The 15,835-nt window shown below is 42.6% G+C and overlaps 1 protein-coding gene across 1 annotated transcript; it reads left to right on the plus strand.

Moving 5' to 3' along the window:
* Positions 1 to 317: 317 nt before the first annotated feature.
* On the plus strand, positions 318 to 15,085 carry LOC311136135 (apoptosis-inducing factor 3-like; the record flags this gene model as incomplete). The annotated part of the gene is made up of 19 exons (XM_084170222.1): positions 318 to 333; positions 910 to 1,000; positions 2,774 to 2,883; positions 3,083 to 3,192; positions 3,397 to 3,441; positions 3,689 to 3,770; positions 3,897 to 4,009; positions 4,490 to 4,576; positions 4,886 to 4,977; positions 5,353 to 5,483; positions 5,647 to 5,762; positions 5,920 to 5,991; positions 6,104 to 6,167; positions 6,354 to 6,430; positions 8,250 to 8,367; positions 8,590 to 8,688; positions 8,764 to 8,839; positions 12,494 to 12,598; positions 15,046 to 15,085. The coding sequence occupies 19 exons, from the start codon at positions 318 to 320 to the stop codon at positions 15,083 to 15,085; spliced, it is 1,644 nt and encodes a 547-aa protein (XP_084026348.1).
* Positions 15,086 to 15,835: the final 750 nt, after the last annotated feature.

The raw sequence follows: 15,835 nt of genomic DNA on the forward strand, positions 1-15,835 counted from the left end.
CGACAAAACTCTATACAGTTATTCACTTTAGATTGAAAAGATACCATTTATTTTTTGTGTAATATTTTCAGTGCTCCTCAACTTTTCCTCCACTTTTACCAACCTGTCAAATCATCGAGGGGCGGAGGGATTACGGTTGGACCAGGTTTGGTTGCCGAGGAAACGGACTATTGTCCCATCGCGATAGGTGCTTTCAGCTGATGCAAAGACTGCCCGCGGACAGTGAAGTGATACTTTTATAAAACATACTTGAATTCTTATCACATGTTCGTTGAGGACTATTGAGTTACGTCGGTTATTACTGTAGAATCAGCGGGATGTCTGGAAGGCCACGTGAGTTTGCTGTGTGAAAAAAAGGATTTGGTAATGGTTGAATGAGTAGGCTAGACTGGTGCGTAAAAGTGTGCTCGATACTCACCTGTCAAATCACCCAGTAGATTGTAAAGGCTCTCGTGCGTTGCATAATTCTCCTGTGATGTTGCAGGCAGGTGGATTTTCCATTCTGTTCTACTGTAAACTGTAGTCTCGTTCTGTTATACACAATCTTTATGTGTTTTAGAAACTATGAGATAATGACACATTTACACATACACCTATAACATCTTTGGGTACATTTTTAAATAAATGGACCACTTTTTTATAGAAAATAAGCTATTTGTAAAAGCACACCTGATACATTTTCTTCTTGAATATTTGGTTATCTTACTTTCATCAGCAATTTATGGAGAGGACAGAGTTGACAATAAGCCCAGATGTCTTTTGTCCTCTTATGTGAGCCACCCTTCACCTTCACACACACACAGGGAATGGGTCAACAACTTCTAACACTCCTGTGTCTGTGTGTGTGTGTGTGTGTGTGTGCATGTTTGTGTGTTTGGGGGGGTGGGGGGTGGGGGGGTGTCATCACAGATTGTAGCGAGTTGCTGGACGTCGACCCAGACGATGCTTCTGAAGAGCTGACAGAGGTGGTGTGTCTGGAGTCAGAACTAAAGGACGGACAGTAAGAAAAAGAGGGGAGAGGGGTGGAGGAAGAGAGGGATGGGGAGTGAGAGAGAGATATAAAAGACTGAGAAGGTGTGTCTGGAATCAGAATTACTGGATGGTCAGTAATAGGGATGTGGCAAAAAAAAAACGGTAATTCTTTCTGTTAAAACGATACGAAAAATTCATACATTTCAACATGAATTCCTAATGGAGCTGTGCTGCTGCCAGCAATGGTTTGGGTCTCACGGTGCGCCTCTTTAGATAAGCATTGCACCTGTACTACCATTACTGTACTTTAATTCCACTTCGCAACGTTTGGATTTCCTTTCTTATTTAACTTCTCAAAGTATTGCCATAGCCATACAGGACTTCGCCGCTATCGCTTGCCTTTTTCTGCAATTTTTCCAATTGTTAACGATGATGACGTAGTGGTGGAGAGTCGACTACAAAATAATTGATTCCTCGACTCCTTGCACGTGTGCTCCAGGTGTTGACTCCCATTTCTGAGTGTCAAGATTGTGCAGTTATCACAAAACATATTATTTTCCATGTTATAGCCTAACTAGGTGATAGGCTATAAAGGCCTGGGGAAAGTTGCATAAAGGTAGATTCATCGATATGACGTAGATGCAGAAAGTAAACAGCATAGTGGGTCAATTTCCGCAACAACTAAGAGTGCTTAAGCACGATGCTCAACTTCTCCGCTGTTTTGGCAAGTTGAGCATCGTGCTTAAGCACTCTTAGTTGTTGCGGAAATTGACCCACTATGCTGTTAACTTTCTGCATCTACGTCATATCGACGAATCTACCTTTATGCAACTTTCCCCAGGCCTTTATAGCCTATCACCTAGTTAGGCTATAACATGGAACTCCTAAGATTCTGTATTTTTAGAACAGAGGAGACTGATTAGTTGCCGTACTTCTAAGAACACAAACACACGCATCTTTCATGGCGAGGTAGCGAGGGACGGAGAGAGAGGGGAGAGGCAGGTGGGCCACCAGGCAGACAGAGTCAGAACTGTGAACCATGCCTATTTATCGGCAATCAAAAGCTGTATCTCACAATGGAATGCTGTACCTCAAAATGTCTGCAATATCTCGCAACTTCAGTAAAGCAGGGCCTATCATCAATGAATAGGCCAGGATACAAAGATGATTGCGATGCAACACTGGGTGGTAGCCTAGCGGTTAAGCAGTTGGGCCAGTAACAGAAAGGTTGCTGGTTCGAATCCCCGACCTGACTAGGTGAAAGCTGTCGATGTGCCCTTGAGCAAGGCACTTAACTCTAATTGCTCCTGTAAGTCGCTCTGGAAAAAGAGCGTCTGCTAAAATGACAACAAACAAAAAAACACGTTGTGCATGGGTTTGCTTCATGCTGTTCACAGCGTGGTAGCCAGAGCACCAAAACAGCGGAGAAGTTGAGCATCGTGCTTAAGCACTCTTAGTTGTTGCGGAAATTGACCCACTATGCTGTTTACTTTCTGCATCTACGTCATATCGATGAATCTACCTTTATGCAACTTTCCCCAGGCCTTTATAGCCTATCACCTAGTTAGGCTATAACATGGAAAATAATATGTTTTGTGATAACTGCACAGTGATTCAAATTTTTTGGGATTTTTCTTAACGTTAAGGATCCCAATTTCATCACACCCTAGTCAGTAAGAAAGAGAGATGGAGATGGGTCAGAAAGTACAGAGAGACAGATCAGTATACATGTTGTACACACATTCGTTTGTGTGTGTGTGTGTGTGTGTGTGTGTGTGTGTGTGTGTGTGTGTGTGTGTAGGATGATGGAGGTGGAGGTGGGACGTCACAATGTTCTGTTGGTACGGAGTGAAGGCATATACAGCGCCATCGGCAACCAGTGTACACACTACGGAGCTCCCTTGAGCAAAGGTGAGGAAGTACAGTCAGTGTGTGTGTTTGTGTGTATGTCCGTGTGTGTTAGATAGAGAGAGGGAGTTTCTTTCTTGTGGTTTGTCCGTGTGTGTGTGTGTGTCCTCCTAGTCATGTTACACAATGTATTGGCTGTCATAATAGTGTATTTGTGTGTGTGTGCGCATTTGTGTGTGTGTGTTTGTGTGTGTGTGTGTAGGGGTTCTATCGGGACACAGGGTGCGCTGCCCGTGGCACGGTGCCTGCTTCAACATCCAGACAGGAGACCTGGAGGAATTCCCTGGCATGGACTGTCTACCCTGTCACACGGTAGGGAGGGAGAGGGTGGGAGGAAGGGGGAGGGAGGAGAAGGGGAGGGAGTAATATAGAAACAGAAACCTGGAGGAATACCCTGGCATGGACTGTCTGCTACAAGGTGGGTCTAACAGACAGAAAGACAGGCAGGAAGACAGAAAGACAGACAGGCAGGCAGGAAGACAGGCTTTGATTGACTTTGTTTGATATATTTTCCAGGTGAAAGTCGAAAACAACAAAGTGTATGTGTCCGTAAACAAAAAGGTAAGCATCACTTTTCAAAATCACGTTGATTTTATTAAATGCCAGAATATTACAACATGCTGCATTTACTAACAAGCTGAAGCTCTCATTATGGTTTCGATTTACTGCCACTGTTGCCTTTACCATGTTATACAGAAACAGTAAGACCAGAACAACTATTTGAGTTAGTTATAGATGGATTATAAAGCAGTTATGAAGTCTTTATGACCCTTTATGTCACTCTATGTCATGTGGTGTATGTGTGTAGGCAGCGAGACAGACCAAACGAATAAAGAGTATGTGCTCCAGAGTAGAAGGAGTCATCCACACCATCCTACTGCTCGGGGGAGGTGAGGACGGAATACTGGGGCTCAGTGTGTGTGTGTGTGTGTGTGTTTGTGTGTGTGTGTGCACATGCGTGTTGTGGTTGTGCGCGTGAGCGTGTGTGATGGAGGGCTCTCTCTCTGTAAGTGCAGGGTCTGCGTCGTTAGTGTGTGCAGAGACTCTGAGACAGGAGAACTTTGGAGGCAGAATCATCATGGTATCCAGGGACAACCTTCTGCCCTATGACAAAACACGACTCAGCAAGGTAAATTACCCTTAGGCACATCTAGTATCAGCTTACTAGGGTTTCCAAATTCTGTAAGTTTTGCAAAATTCCCAGGTTTTTCCAGAAATCCTGTTTGTAGGATTCCAGATTTCCTACTCATTCCCTCCTGATTCCGGGCATCAACCGACCAGAATTTCGGAATAACCTGACAATTTTGGGAGCGCAACCAGAATTCCATAACCCTAGCGCTTACCCTCCCCAAATCCTAACCTTATTCATTAGCTGAGAAAATGGAAAACCAACCTTAGATCAGTGTCAAAGGCCAGCTTCTATTCTGGTAGGGGCAAATGTCATGGGGTCAGGGGTCAGGTCAGGTGAGGATCTATAATAAGTAGAATAGATGGGAAACTCATTCTGGAGTAAAAGAAAAAGTAAAGTTTTTATTCTCTCTAACCGTCACCTAGTTGTGTTCGAGTATGTTATGAATAACACATCATTGTGCTAACCCACCCTCCTCAGGTGATGAATGTGGAGAGTGACAGCATTTTGCTGAGGAGGATGGAGTTCTTCCATAAATACGACATCGAGGTGTGGCTCCTCAAAGAGGTGGATACAATACAACTTGATTTATCCAACTGTTACATAGTCCTCATTCTCCTGGCCTTTACTTGCTGTTGGGTTCATTAAGGAAGGATGAGTTTCTTAGACAAATTATTCTCAAGATTCTATTGGAATTCTACTGTTGACCTCAAAGGGTTAATTTAGATAACGCATCTCGCTTCTCTTTTGCGCTCACTGATCTGTAGTATATCTGCCTGTATTTACAGCATATGAGTGCACTATATTTCTGGCCAATGCTTGGTTGTTTGCAAGCTCTCAGAAGCCTTCTCAAGCTCTGTGTTATTGTCATGGCAGGCCATGTCGTTGGACACCAAGAAGAAGAAAGTAACATTTGATGACGGTTCAGTCCAGAGATACGACCAGCTCCTCATATCCACAGGCTGCAGGTGTGTACACACAAACACGCACACTAACACGCATGCACGGCAGGTAGCTTAGTGGGTAAGAGCGTTGTGCCAGTAACCGAAAGGTCGCTGGTTCTAATCCCCGAGCCGACTAGGTGAAAAATCTGTCGATGTGCCCTTGAGCAAGGCACTTAACCCTAATTGCTCCTGTAAGTCGCTCTGGATAAGAGCGTCTGCTAAATGACTAAAAATGTAAAAATGTTTAAAAAATGCACGCAGAGAACAGTAACCCCAATATGGCCAGTAGTCCACCCACCCCAGAACACAGCAGTAGTTAGAGAATGGGACTAGGAACTCTACTTATTACTCTACTTATTCTAAATCTGTGTTCTGCTCCATTCTAATTATGTTGTGTAGAGCGAAGGGTCTGGAGTGTCCAGGTAAAGACCTGGAGAATGTAAAGATGCTGGAGACACCAGAGGATGCCAGGCAGATCCATGTTGCCTGTATGGGCTGTCATATCGTCATCGTGGGGACATCCTTCGTTGGTACACTGTCTCATTCTGTCTCAAACTGACACTTTATGCCTCATCTATAGTGCACTACTTTTGTCCAGAGCCCTCTATCTTTGTGTGGCTCTGGCCAAAAGTAGTGCACTACACTAGGAATAGCCCTGATCTGTGTATTTCCCTGGCTGTGTGTTGTGTTTAGGCATGGAAGTGGCATCCTATATGACAGACAAGGCCTCCAGCGTCACAGTGATTGGCAGCAGTGAGCTGCCCTACCAGAAGACCCTGGGCCCTGAGATCGGCAAGGTCACTATGATGGTGAGAGACAGGAGAGGGCGCTCCGAACCCGCCTTTTATTTAAGCGTCCAATGTATAACTAAGCTGTGTTTAAAACTGTGCTTAGAAGTCATCTTCCTTTCTGCCTGATCACCCCTCTGCCCTCTCATTCCCTCCCCTCCTTGTGTTGTGTTGACAGATGCTTGCAGAGAAGGATGTGGCGTTCTATATGAATGACAATGTGACAGAGGTCCGCGGAGAGAACGGCAAGGTACTGTAGAAAGACCTCCCTGTGTCTGTGTCCTGGCAACATGAACAGTATCCCATTATAGTTGTATAGCTGTGTTGGGTTATTGAATGAGAATGTGTTTGTCTCTGTGCAGGTAAAAGAGGTTGTGCTGAAGAGTGGGACAGTCATTCCTGCTGATGTTTTAATCGTTGGTATCGGTATGTCCAACACAGGACAATTTTTACACTTTAAATTCACTATACTACACAACCTCATAAAGACCTACTACTTTATGACAAATCTGAAATATAAAGACAGCTTTCTCTCTTTTCTTTGTACATCTCATACTTTCCTCTTTCCATCTCCTTTATCTCTCTCTCTTTCCTGTATCTCTCTCCCTCCAGGTGTGATCCCTAACTCAGAGTTCCTGCAGGGTACTCCCATAGCGATGGACTCTAAGAGCTCAGTCATCGTGGACAAGGTGAGCTCCAATTGGATGGCTTGATACATCATGTTGTTGTCCTACTGAATCAAACCAAGGGTTGCTTTGTTTGTTAGTAAGAATGTTGACATCTAATTTGTGGCCTTTGTCGTAGCTTTATTTGTGGGAGGTTAGGAATAAATAAAGCTTAACTCTTTTGAGGGAATGTAGGCTCTATGTTAGCCCAAAGGCCTGGCTGATAGCGATATTGAGTCATTTCATTTTACCGTCCAAAGGGAAGGTATACAGCCGGCTATACACTCGTATCCACCGTGGACCGGTTCGTACAAAAACATTCTCCATTCAGGCTGCAAAGGCGTCGGTTTCCTCCTTGACTAAATTTAATGGCGAGGGAAAATATGCATACTTTCTTTATGAAACACCATTTTCCACCACCATTCTAGAGGCTAATGCTAGTCCCGAATGTTGCATAGCGTGTTCAGCCAATCAGGTTGCAGCAATCTGTTTTTTTCACCGCTGGTCTGATAGTCCGGGACCTCTGACTTTCTCATCCAATGTGTTTTGAGAAGGAGGCGTGGAGAGAGGACGTGAGGAGTATGCAATTGAGATTCTTCCCCAGAGTTTATTTATAGAGTAACTATCAGTGATGTAGTGGAGAAAAACGCTTATCACCTTTCACCAGTGTTGGGGAAGCTAGTCTGAAAATATAGTTTACTAAAGTTCCAATTACTTCACACTGGAAGAATTCAAGCTACACTAAAGCTACCTTCAAGAAAAAGATAGTTTACTTAACTAAAGTTAGTTTGAAAAAGTAGTTCATTACATCCAAACTACTTCGTGAAAAATTATCATATCTATCTAATATGTCATAGACTACAAATTGCAAGAACAGATCACTTTGGAATCAGATGTTAACAGAATGTGTACTTTAGCCTATGAAACACAAAAGGTGAGAATTAGGCACACAAAAAGTGTTTTAAATGAGAATAAGGCAGATCTGATGCTGAAAAAGAAAGGAAATTCTTGCATACTTCACCCATATCTTATTTTTGCACAAAAAAAGAGTGTAGTTCCAGTAGTTAGCTACACCACTACATGCCAAAAAGTTATTAACTACTGAGATTTTAATTTAGTTCAACTACCACTAAGCTACTATAAAATGTACCGTAATTTTCGGACTATAAGCCGCGCCTTTTTTCCCATTTTTTGACCCTGCGGCTTATATAACGGTGCGGTTAATCTATGGATTTTTACAGCTAACGGCCACTAGAAGACCTCCTAAATCTATGGATTTTACAGGTTACAGTCCACCAACTTTAACTCTATGGGCTCTATGACCGGTCCGCGCCCTCCACCTTTAAGCGGCGGGCTCCAGCAGGAAAAGCTGGAGGCCGGAAAAGAGTGAGACAGGTAGCGCGCAAAAGTAAAAGTGGAACCGAGAGTGGTACGAGAGAGAGAACGAGAGACAGAACGAGAGCAAGACAGACAGACATTACGAGAGCGAGACAGTTTGTCTCTTTCCCGACAATCCCCTCTGTGCACGAACCCTTACATATGGTAATTAAACATTAAAACACCTGCGGCTTATAGTCCAGTGCGGCTTATATATGTACACAACATTCAATATCATTCAATTTAGCTGATGCGGCTTATACTCCGGTGCGCCTTATAGTGCGGAAAATACGGTAATTAAATTACTAGTTGAACTACATGTAGTTCACTACTCCTCAACACTGCCATTCGTGGTTTGAATGCATTGTTCTGCAAAAGGTGGGTAACTGCCTGCGCAAAATAAAAAAGCGGCGTTTACATGTGCTTACCCTCCACTACACCACTTGGTTCCTCTTCTCTCCTGCAGTGCATGAGGACCAATGTTCTTGAAGTGTTCTGTGGAGGAGACCTGGCTACCTTTCCCCTGACCATGGCCAAAGACCAGAGGGTCAATATAGGACACTGGCAGATGGCACAGGCACACGGTAACTCACCCAGGCCAATTTAAACGCATATGCATCAGGCTTTTACCTTTGCTGTTAAAGAAAATATGGCGTCAATAATCTTTCAGATAGAAATATCTAGAAAGCAAACCTTGTTTGTGCAAAGGTCTCTAGGGTTTTCCTAATGTGGGTTTTTACTGGGCTTTTACTTATATCATTGCTATTGATTTTGATGTTGTTGCTGTCTGTGTGGTGTTGTTGTAGGGAGAGTAGCAGCCCTGAACATGCTGAATATACCCACTGAACTCAACTCTGTCCCTTACTACTGGACCGTCCTACTGGGGAAGAACATCAGATACACAGGTAGGCCTATCTACTACACACACCTTAACACACCTGAACACACACTGATCATTTGTGTGTATGTGTCCTTTGCAGGCTATGGGGAAGGATACACTGACATCGTAGTAAAAGGGAAAGTGGAGGAACAAAAGTTCCTGGCCTTTTATATCAAGTGAGTCAACAAAAAACGGCATCGTTCAAATGGACGTGTGTGTGAGAATGTGAGTATGTGATGTCTGTATGCGTGTACAATACCAGTCAAAAGTTTGGACACACCTACCCATTCAAGGGTTTTTCTTTATTTTTACTATTTTCTACATTGTAGAATAATAGTGAAGGCATGAAAACTATGAAATAACACATATGGAATCATGTAGGTCATCAAGGCAAAGGGTGGCTACTTTGAAGAATCTCAAATTATAAAATTGTACACTTTTTTGTTTACTACATGATTCCATATGTGTTATTTCATAGTTTTCATGCCTTCACTATTATTTTACAATGTAGAAAATAGTAAAAAAATAAAGAAAAACCCTTGAATGAGTAGGTGTATCCAAACGTTTGACTGGCACTGTATGTGTGTGTGGCTGTGTGTGTTTGTATGTGTGTGTATACTTTAACACAGCATGTGTGTGTGTGTGCATGAATGCATGGCAGGGTTTCCATTAACCGGTAATTGGCTGCTTTTGGCCAATAAAATAATTGAAAAGCCGATAAATATAATTGTAGCCTGCTAAATTGTCCGGGGCTGACCTGCTGCTGAGGAGAGAGAGTGAGAGAGTAGCTTTGGCCTATGCTACTGTTGATTGCGAAGACGGAGGCTGTTTTCATTGAAGTAGAACAACAGTTAGAGAGAAAAACCTACAAGGCAGGGCTCCAGACTGCGACCCTTTGACTTGGGTGTGGTAGCAAAAAAAAATATGTGTTGCATCAGTGCGAGCTGCACATTCATTCACATCACTCAAAACGTCCTATTTTTTAGGAGGCTTAAACAGTAAAGTACATTATCCTCATGATTCCTGTAATGAAAGTGTCTGCCTGCCTGCCCCTGTACCTGTTTCACTGGGGCTGCTGCTGTGTCGAGCGAGCCACTCTCTCTCTCTCCTTTCCCAGGGGAAAGAAAAGTGTTCTGATTGTATAATTTTGTTAAAATCCAATTGCGGGGAAAACACAGCTAATCTGTTGTAACAGATGGAAAGAGGATGTTCTCAGCTTTTTGTAGGTATGCTGTTTATTTCTCAACTCTAAATATTGAGCTCAATAGCAACCATTTTACCAGTTATTAAAAAATGCAAAACATATTTTGTTTCAATCTGAATTAAATTAAGTTAGATCTGTCTTTTTAATTGTGCTCCGTATTAAGTTTAAAGATAGGTTATAAGTAGGCCTGTTGTAAAATACATGTAATTAGCCTATTGCTGTCATTTGTTGGGTATGGTAGGCACAAGCGTTTCTTGGTAATTGCTGCAAAATAGCCTGTTCAAAACTTTTGTGAAGGTTTAAACCAGTTCGCAAGTGTTTTGTTTCATTCGGTTGAGCAATTTTCTTTGGCCAAATTAAGTTCCAACTGTAATGTTTGTGTTTGCCGCAATATAATATCCTGCTCGTATTTTTCCTATAAACAATGACTTGACTTACTTTTGATATTACCCTAATAAAGTTTAGAAACTTTTGCGAAGTTTTGGTGTGTAGGCCTATGATATGAAGGCAGTGCGCGCCGGCGCTGCAACTAGCTCCGTCAGTTGAACTTGAGGTGAGGAAGGATGTTTTAGGCCTACCAGAGTTACTCATATAATCTAACAATATAATGCTTATCTTTATAAATAATATTCTGATTGAAAATTTCCAAATTAGCCTCCTTCTGTACACCTATATCTGTATCGCAGACGCAGTAAATTATTGTTTTACGAAAGTAAAAACCAATAAAACAATAGGCTATAAAGTTTAGCATTCATTGCCTTCGGAAATTATTCAGACCCCTTTACTTTTTCCACATTTTGTTACATTACAGCCTTATTCTAAAATTGATTAAATTTGTTTTTTTCCCCCTCATCAATCTACACACAATACCCAATAGTGACAAACCAAAAACAGGTTGTTGTTTTATTTGTGCACTTTTATACTTTTTTCCCAGAAATATCACATTTACATAAATATTCAGACCCTTTACTCAGTACTTTGTTGAAGCAACTTTGGCAGCGATTACAGCATCGAGTCTTCTTGGGAATGACGCTACAAGCTTGGCACACCTGTATTTGGGGAGTTTCTCCCATTCTTCTCTGCAGATCCTCTCAAGCTCTGTCAGGTTGGATGGGGAGTGTCACTGCACAGCTATTTTCAGGTCTCTCCAGAAATGTGCAATCGGGTTCAAATCCGGGCTCTGGCTGGGCCACTCAAGGATATTCAGAGACTTGTCCCGAAGGCACTCCTGCGTTTTCTTGGCTGTGTGCTTAGGGTCATTGTCCTGTTGGAAGGTAAACCTTCGGCCCAGTCTGAGGTCCTGAGCGCTCTGGAGCAGGTTTTCATCAAGGATCTCTCTGTACTTTGCTCTGTTCATCTTTGCCTCAATCCTGACTAGTCTCCCAGTCCCTGCCGCTGAAAAACATCCCCACAGCATGATGCTGTCACCACCATGCTTCACCGTAGGGATGGTGCCAGGTTTCCTCCAGACGTGACACTTGGCATTCAGGCCAAAGAGTTCAATCTTGGTTTCATCAGACCAGAGAATCTTGTTGTTCATGGTCTGAGAGTCTTTAGGTGCCTTTTGGCAAACTCCAAGTGGGCTGTCATGTGCCTTTTACTGAGAGGTGCCTTCTGTCTGGCCACTCTACCATAAAGGCCTGATTGGTGGAGTGCTGCAGAGATGGTTGTCCTTCTGGAAGGTTCTCCCATCTCCACAGAGGAACTCTATAGAGTTCTGTCAGAGTGGCCATCTGGTTCTTGATCACCTCCCTGACCAAGGCCGTTCTAACCCCGATTGCTCAGTTTGGCCGGGCGGCCAGCTCTAGGAAGAGTCTTGGTGGTTCCAAACTTCTTCCATTTAAGAATGATGGAGGCCACTGTGTTCTTGGGGACCTTCAATGCTGCAGAAATGTTTTGGTACCCTTCCCCACAATCCTGTCTCGGAGCTCTACGGACAATTCCTTCGACCTCATGGCTTGGTTTTTGTTTTGACATGCACTGTCAACTGTGGGACCTTATATAGACAGGTGTGTGCCTTTCCAAATCATGTCCAATCAATTGAATTTACCACAGGTGGACTCCAATCAAGTTGTAGAAACATCTCAAGGATGATCAATGGAAACAGTATGCACCTGAGCTAAATTTTGAGTCTCATAGCAAAGGGTCTGAATACTTATGTAAATAAGGTATTTCTGTTTTCTAAAAACCTGTTTTCGCTTTGTCATTATGGGGTATTGTGTGTAGATTGCTGAGATTTTGTATGTATTTAATCCATTTTAGAATAAGGCTGTAACGTAACAAAATGTGGAAAAAGTCAAGGGGTCTGAATACTTTCCGAAGGCACTGTATGCTACACATCAAAACACAAGGAATGGTGTTTTTGTAATAAGTTATATGGTCTGTAAGGACACATAAATGTTGCTCATTTTGACAATATATTGATGGCACTGGCTGCGTGGGTGGACGGCCTAATGTGTTACGCACCCAATGCATATGGATGACAAGTAAATTTCTCAAATGTCCGATAAATGAAAATCTTCCCCTGGTCACTTGTCTGGCGTGAAATTTTCCTAACAGAAAATCTGGTGCATGGGTGCATGTATGTGTGAATACTACTGTGTATTAACCATTTGTCTCCCCACAGGGATGATGAGGTAATAGCAGCAGCCAGTCTGAACTATGACCCAGCTGTTTCTGCTGTGGCCGAGAGGTTCGCTGCAGGAAACGTCATCACTAAGAAAGAGGCTGAGTACGTGGCTACGCACATCTCTCTCTCACTGTAAAGTCATTATTTTATCTTCTCCAACTAACTGACAGAGTGAAAATAAAGAAGCCTGCACAGAATAAAAATATCCCAAAACATGCATCCTGTTTGCAATAAGGCACAAAAGTAAGACTGCCACAAATGTGCCAAAGAAATGAACTTTATGTCCTGAAAGTGTTATGTTTGGGGCAAATCCAACACAACCCGAATAATCACTGAGTACCACTCTCCATATTTTCAAGCATCGTGGTGGCTGCATCATGTTATAGGTAAGCTTGTCATCGACAAGGACTAGGGATTTTTTTTACAGTGGGGAAAAAAAGTATTTAGTCAGCCACCAATTGTGCAAGTTCTCCCACTTAAAAAGATGAGAGAGGCCTGTAATTTTCATCATAGGTACACGTCAACTATGACAGACAAAATAAGGAAAAAAATCCAGAAAATCACATTGTAGGATTTTTTATGAATTTATTTGCAAATTATGGTGGAAAATAAGTATTTGGTCAAAAACAAAAGTTTCTCAATACTTTGTTATATACCCTTTGTTGGCAATGACACAGGTCAAACGTTTTCTGTAAGTCTTCACAAGGTTTTCACACACTGTTGCTGGTATTTTGGCCCATTCCTCCATGCAGATCTCCTCTAGAGCAGTGATGTTTTGGGGCTGTTGCTGGGCAACACGGACTTTCAACTCCCTCCAAAGATTTTCTATGGGGTTGAGATCTGGAGACTGGCCAGGCCACTCCAGGACCTTGAAATGCTTCATACGAAGCCACTCCTTTGTTGCCCGGGCGGTGTGTTTGGGATTATTGTCATGCTGAAAGACCCAGCCACGTTTCATCTTCAATGCCCTTGCTGATGGAAGGAGGTTTTCACTCAAAATCTCACGATACATGGCCCCATTCATTCTTCCCTTTACACGGATCAGTCGTCCTGGTCCCTTTGCAGAAAAACAGCCCCAAAGCATGATGTTTCCACCCCCATGCTTCACAGTAGGTATGGTGTTCTTTGGATGCAACTCAGCATTCTTTGTCCTCCAAACACGACGAGTTGAGTTTTTACCAAAAAGTTCTATTTTGGTTTCATCTGACCATATGACATTCTCCCAATCCTCTTCTGGATCATCCAAATGCACTCTAGCAAACTTCAGACGGGCCTGGACATGTACTGGCTTAAGCAGGGGGACACGTCTGGCACTGCAGGATTTGAGTCCCTGGCGGCGTAGTGTGTTTCTGATGGTAGGCTTTGTTACTTTGGTCCCAGCTCTCTGCAGGTCATTCACGTGTGGTTGGGAGAGATCTTGCATGGAGTCCCAGATCGAGGGAGATTATCAGTGGTCTTGTATGTCTTCCATTTCCTAATAATTGTTCCCACAGTTGATTTCTTCAAACCAAGCTGCTTACCTATTGCAGATTCAGTCTTCCCAGCCTGGTGCAGGTCTACAATTTTGTTTCTGGTGTCCTTTGACAGCTCTTTGGTCTTGGCCATAGTGGAGTTTGGAGTGTGACTGTTTGAGGTTGTGGACAGGTGTCTTTTATACTGATAACAAATTCAAACAGGTGCCATTAATACAGGTAACGAGTGGAGGACAGAGGAGCCTCTTAAAGAAGAAGTTACAGGTCTGTGAGAGCCAGAAATCTTGCTTGTTTGTAGGTGACCAAATACTTATTTTCCACCATAATTTGCAAATAAATTCATAAAAAATCCTACAATGTGATTTTCTGGATTTTTTTTCTCAATTTGTCTGTCATAGTTTACGTGTACCTATGATGAAAATTACAGGCCTCTCTCATCTTTTTAAGTGGGTGAACTTGCACAATTGGTGGCTGACTAAATACTTTTTTTCCCCACTGTACCTGGGATAGGATAAAGTAATCCTTCTACCCCCACTTACCGTCTGCTAAATGACGTAAATGTAAAAAGGAGGACAATAACCTAAATATACACTGTAGTTGCTTACCAAGATGACATTGAATGTTCCTGAGTGGCCTAGTTAGAGTTTTGACTGAAATCAGCTAGAAAATCTATGGCAAGACTTGAAAATGGCAGTCTAACAATGATCAACAACAAACTTGACAGAGCTTGAATAATTTTTTAATAATAAATGTGCAAATATTGTACAATCCAGGTGTGCAACACTTTTAGAGACTTACCCAGAAAGACACACAGCTGTAATCGCTGGCAAAGGTGATTCTAACATGTATTGACTCAGGGGGTTTCTAATTAAGATAATTTTTTATTTTTCATTCATGTTTTACAAATATTTTTCTTCCACTTTGACATTACAGAGTATTTTGTATAGATTGTTCAGAAAAAATTTACAATTAAATCAATTTTAATCTCACCTTGTAACACAACAAAATGTGGAAAAAGTCAAGGGATGTGAATACTTTTTGAAGGCAATGAATCTCTTTCCCTTCTCTTCCTCACAGATCAGATGACCTGAGGTGGCTGAAGCTGAAACTGTCCTGATCATCCCTCCTTCCACTCATCCGCCTCATCATCACTTCATCTCCGACACACACACACAGAATGTCCCCCCACTGTCCATCCCTCCCTCCTCCTCAGGCATCCCTCCTTATCCCCTCTCTCTTCCCCCTCTTCTGGAGAACAGGTCATCTGGCTGGAGGCTCGACAGACACACAAGAGACTTATCAGAAGAGGACAACGTGACGTTGCTGAGTTATAACCAGTAGTGTAGTGGAGTGTAATCGCATGTAAACGCCGTTTATGCACCTTTTTTTATTTTGTGCGAGCGTTTACTCACCTTTTGCGGAAAATTCATAGAAAGTGTACAGAGCGTTACTTTACTCAACTGAGAACGGCGATCAGCGTTTACCCACCTATTTTGTTTTACCACAACATCACTGGTTATAACATCAGACAGGGCGAAACTCAACAGTTTGTCTGTTCTGTTCTTTGCCAGTTTGTTTAGAGGTGGGGGGGGAGGGGGGACAGAAAAACCAGAGATACCTCAGACAAACAGATTTTGTGGGTTTCACATTTTTCATTCACAAGGATGAGTTTTATATGTTCTCCGTTTTGGGGAAACTACACGATCATGATGTCACCAATGTCCTCCTGTTGATGTAGATATCTCTTACTTCACATTCTGAAAATGGAGAAGAGATGACTGTATGTGTTCTACTGTCGATATGGTAGTCATGGTAGCTACCCACTGGGCACACACTGGTTGAATCAATGCTGGTCAAAATGAGATGA

Source organism: Coregonus lavaretus (assembly GCF_964263955.1).
Source record: "Coregonus lavaretus genome assembly, chromosome: 10".
NCBI lineage: Eukaryota > Metazoa > Chordata > Actinopteri > Salmoniformes > Salmonidae > Coregonus > Coregonus lavaretus.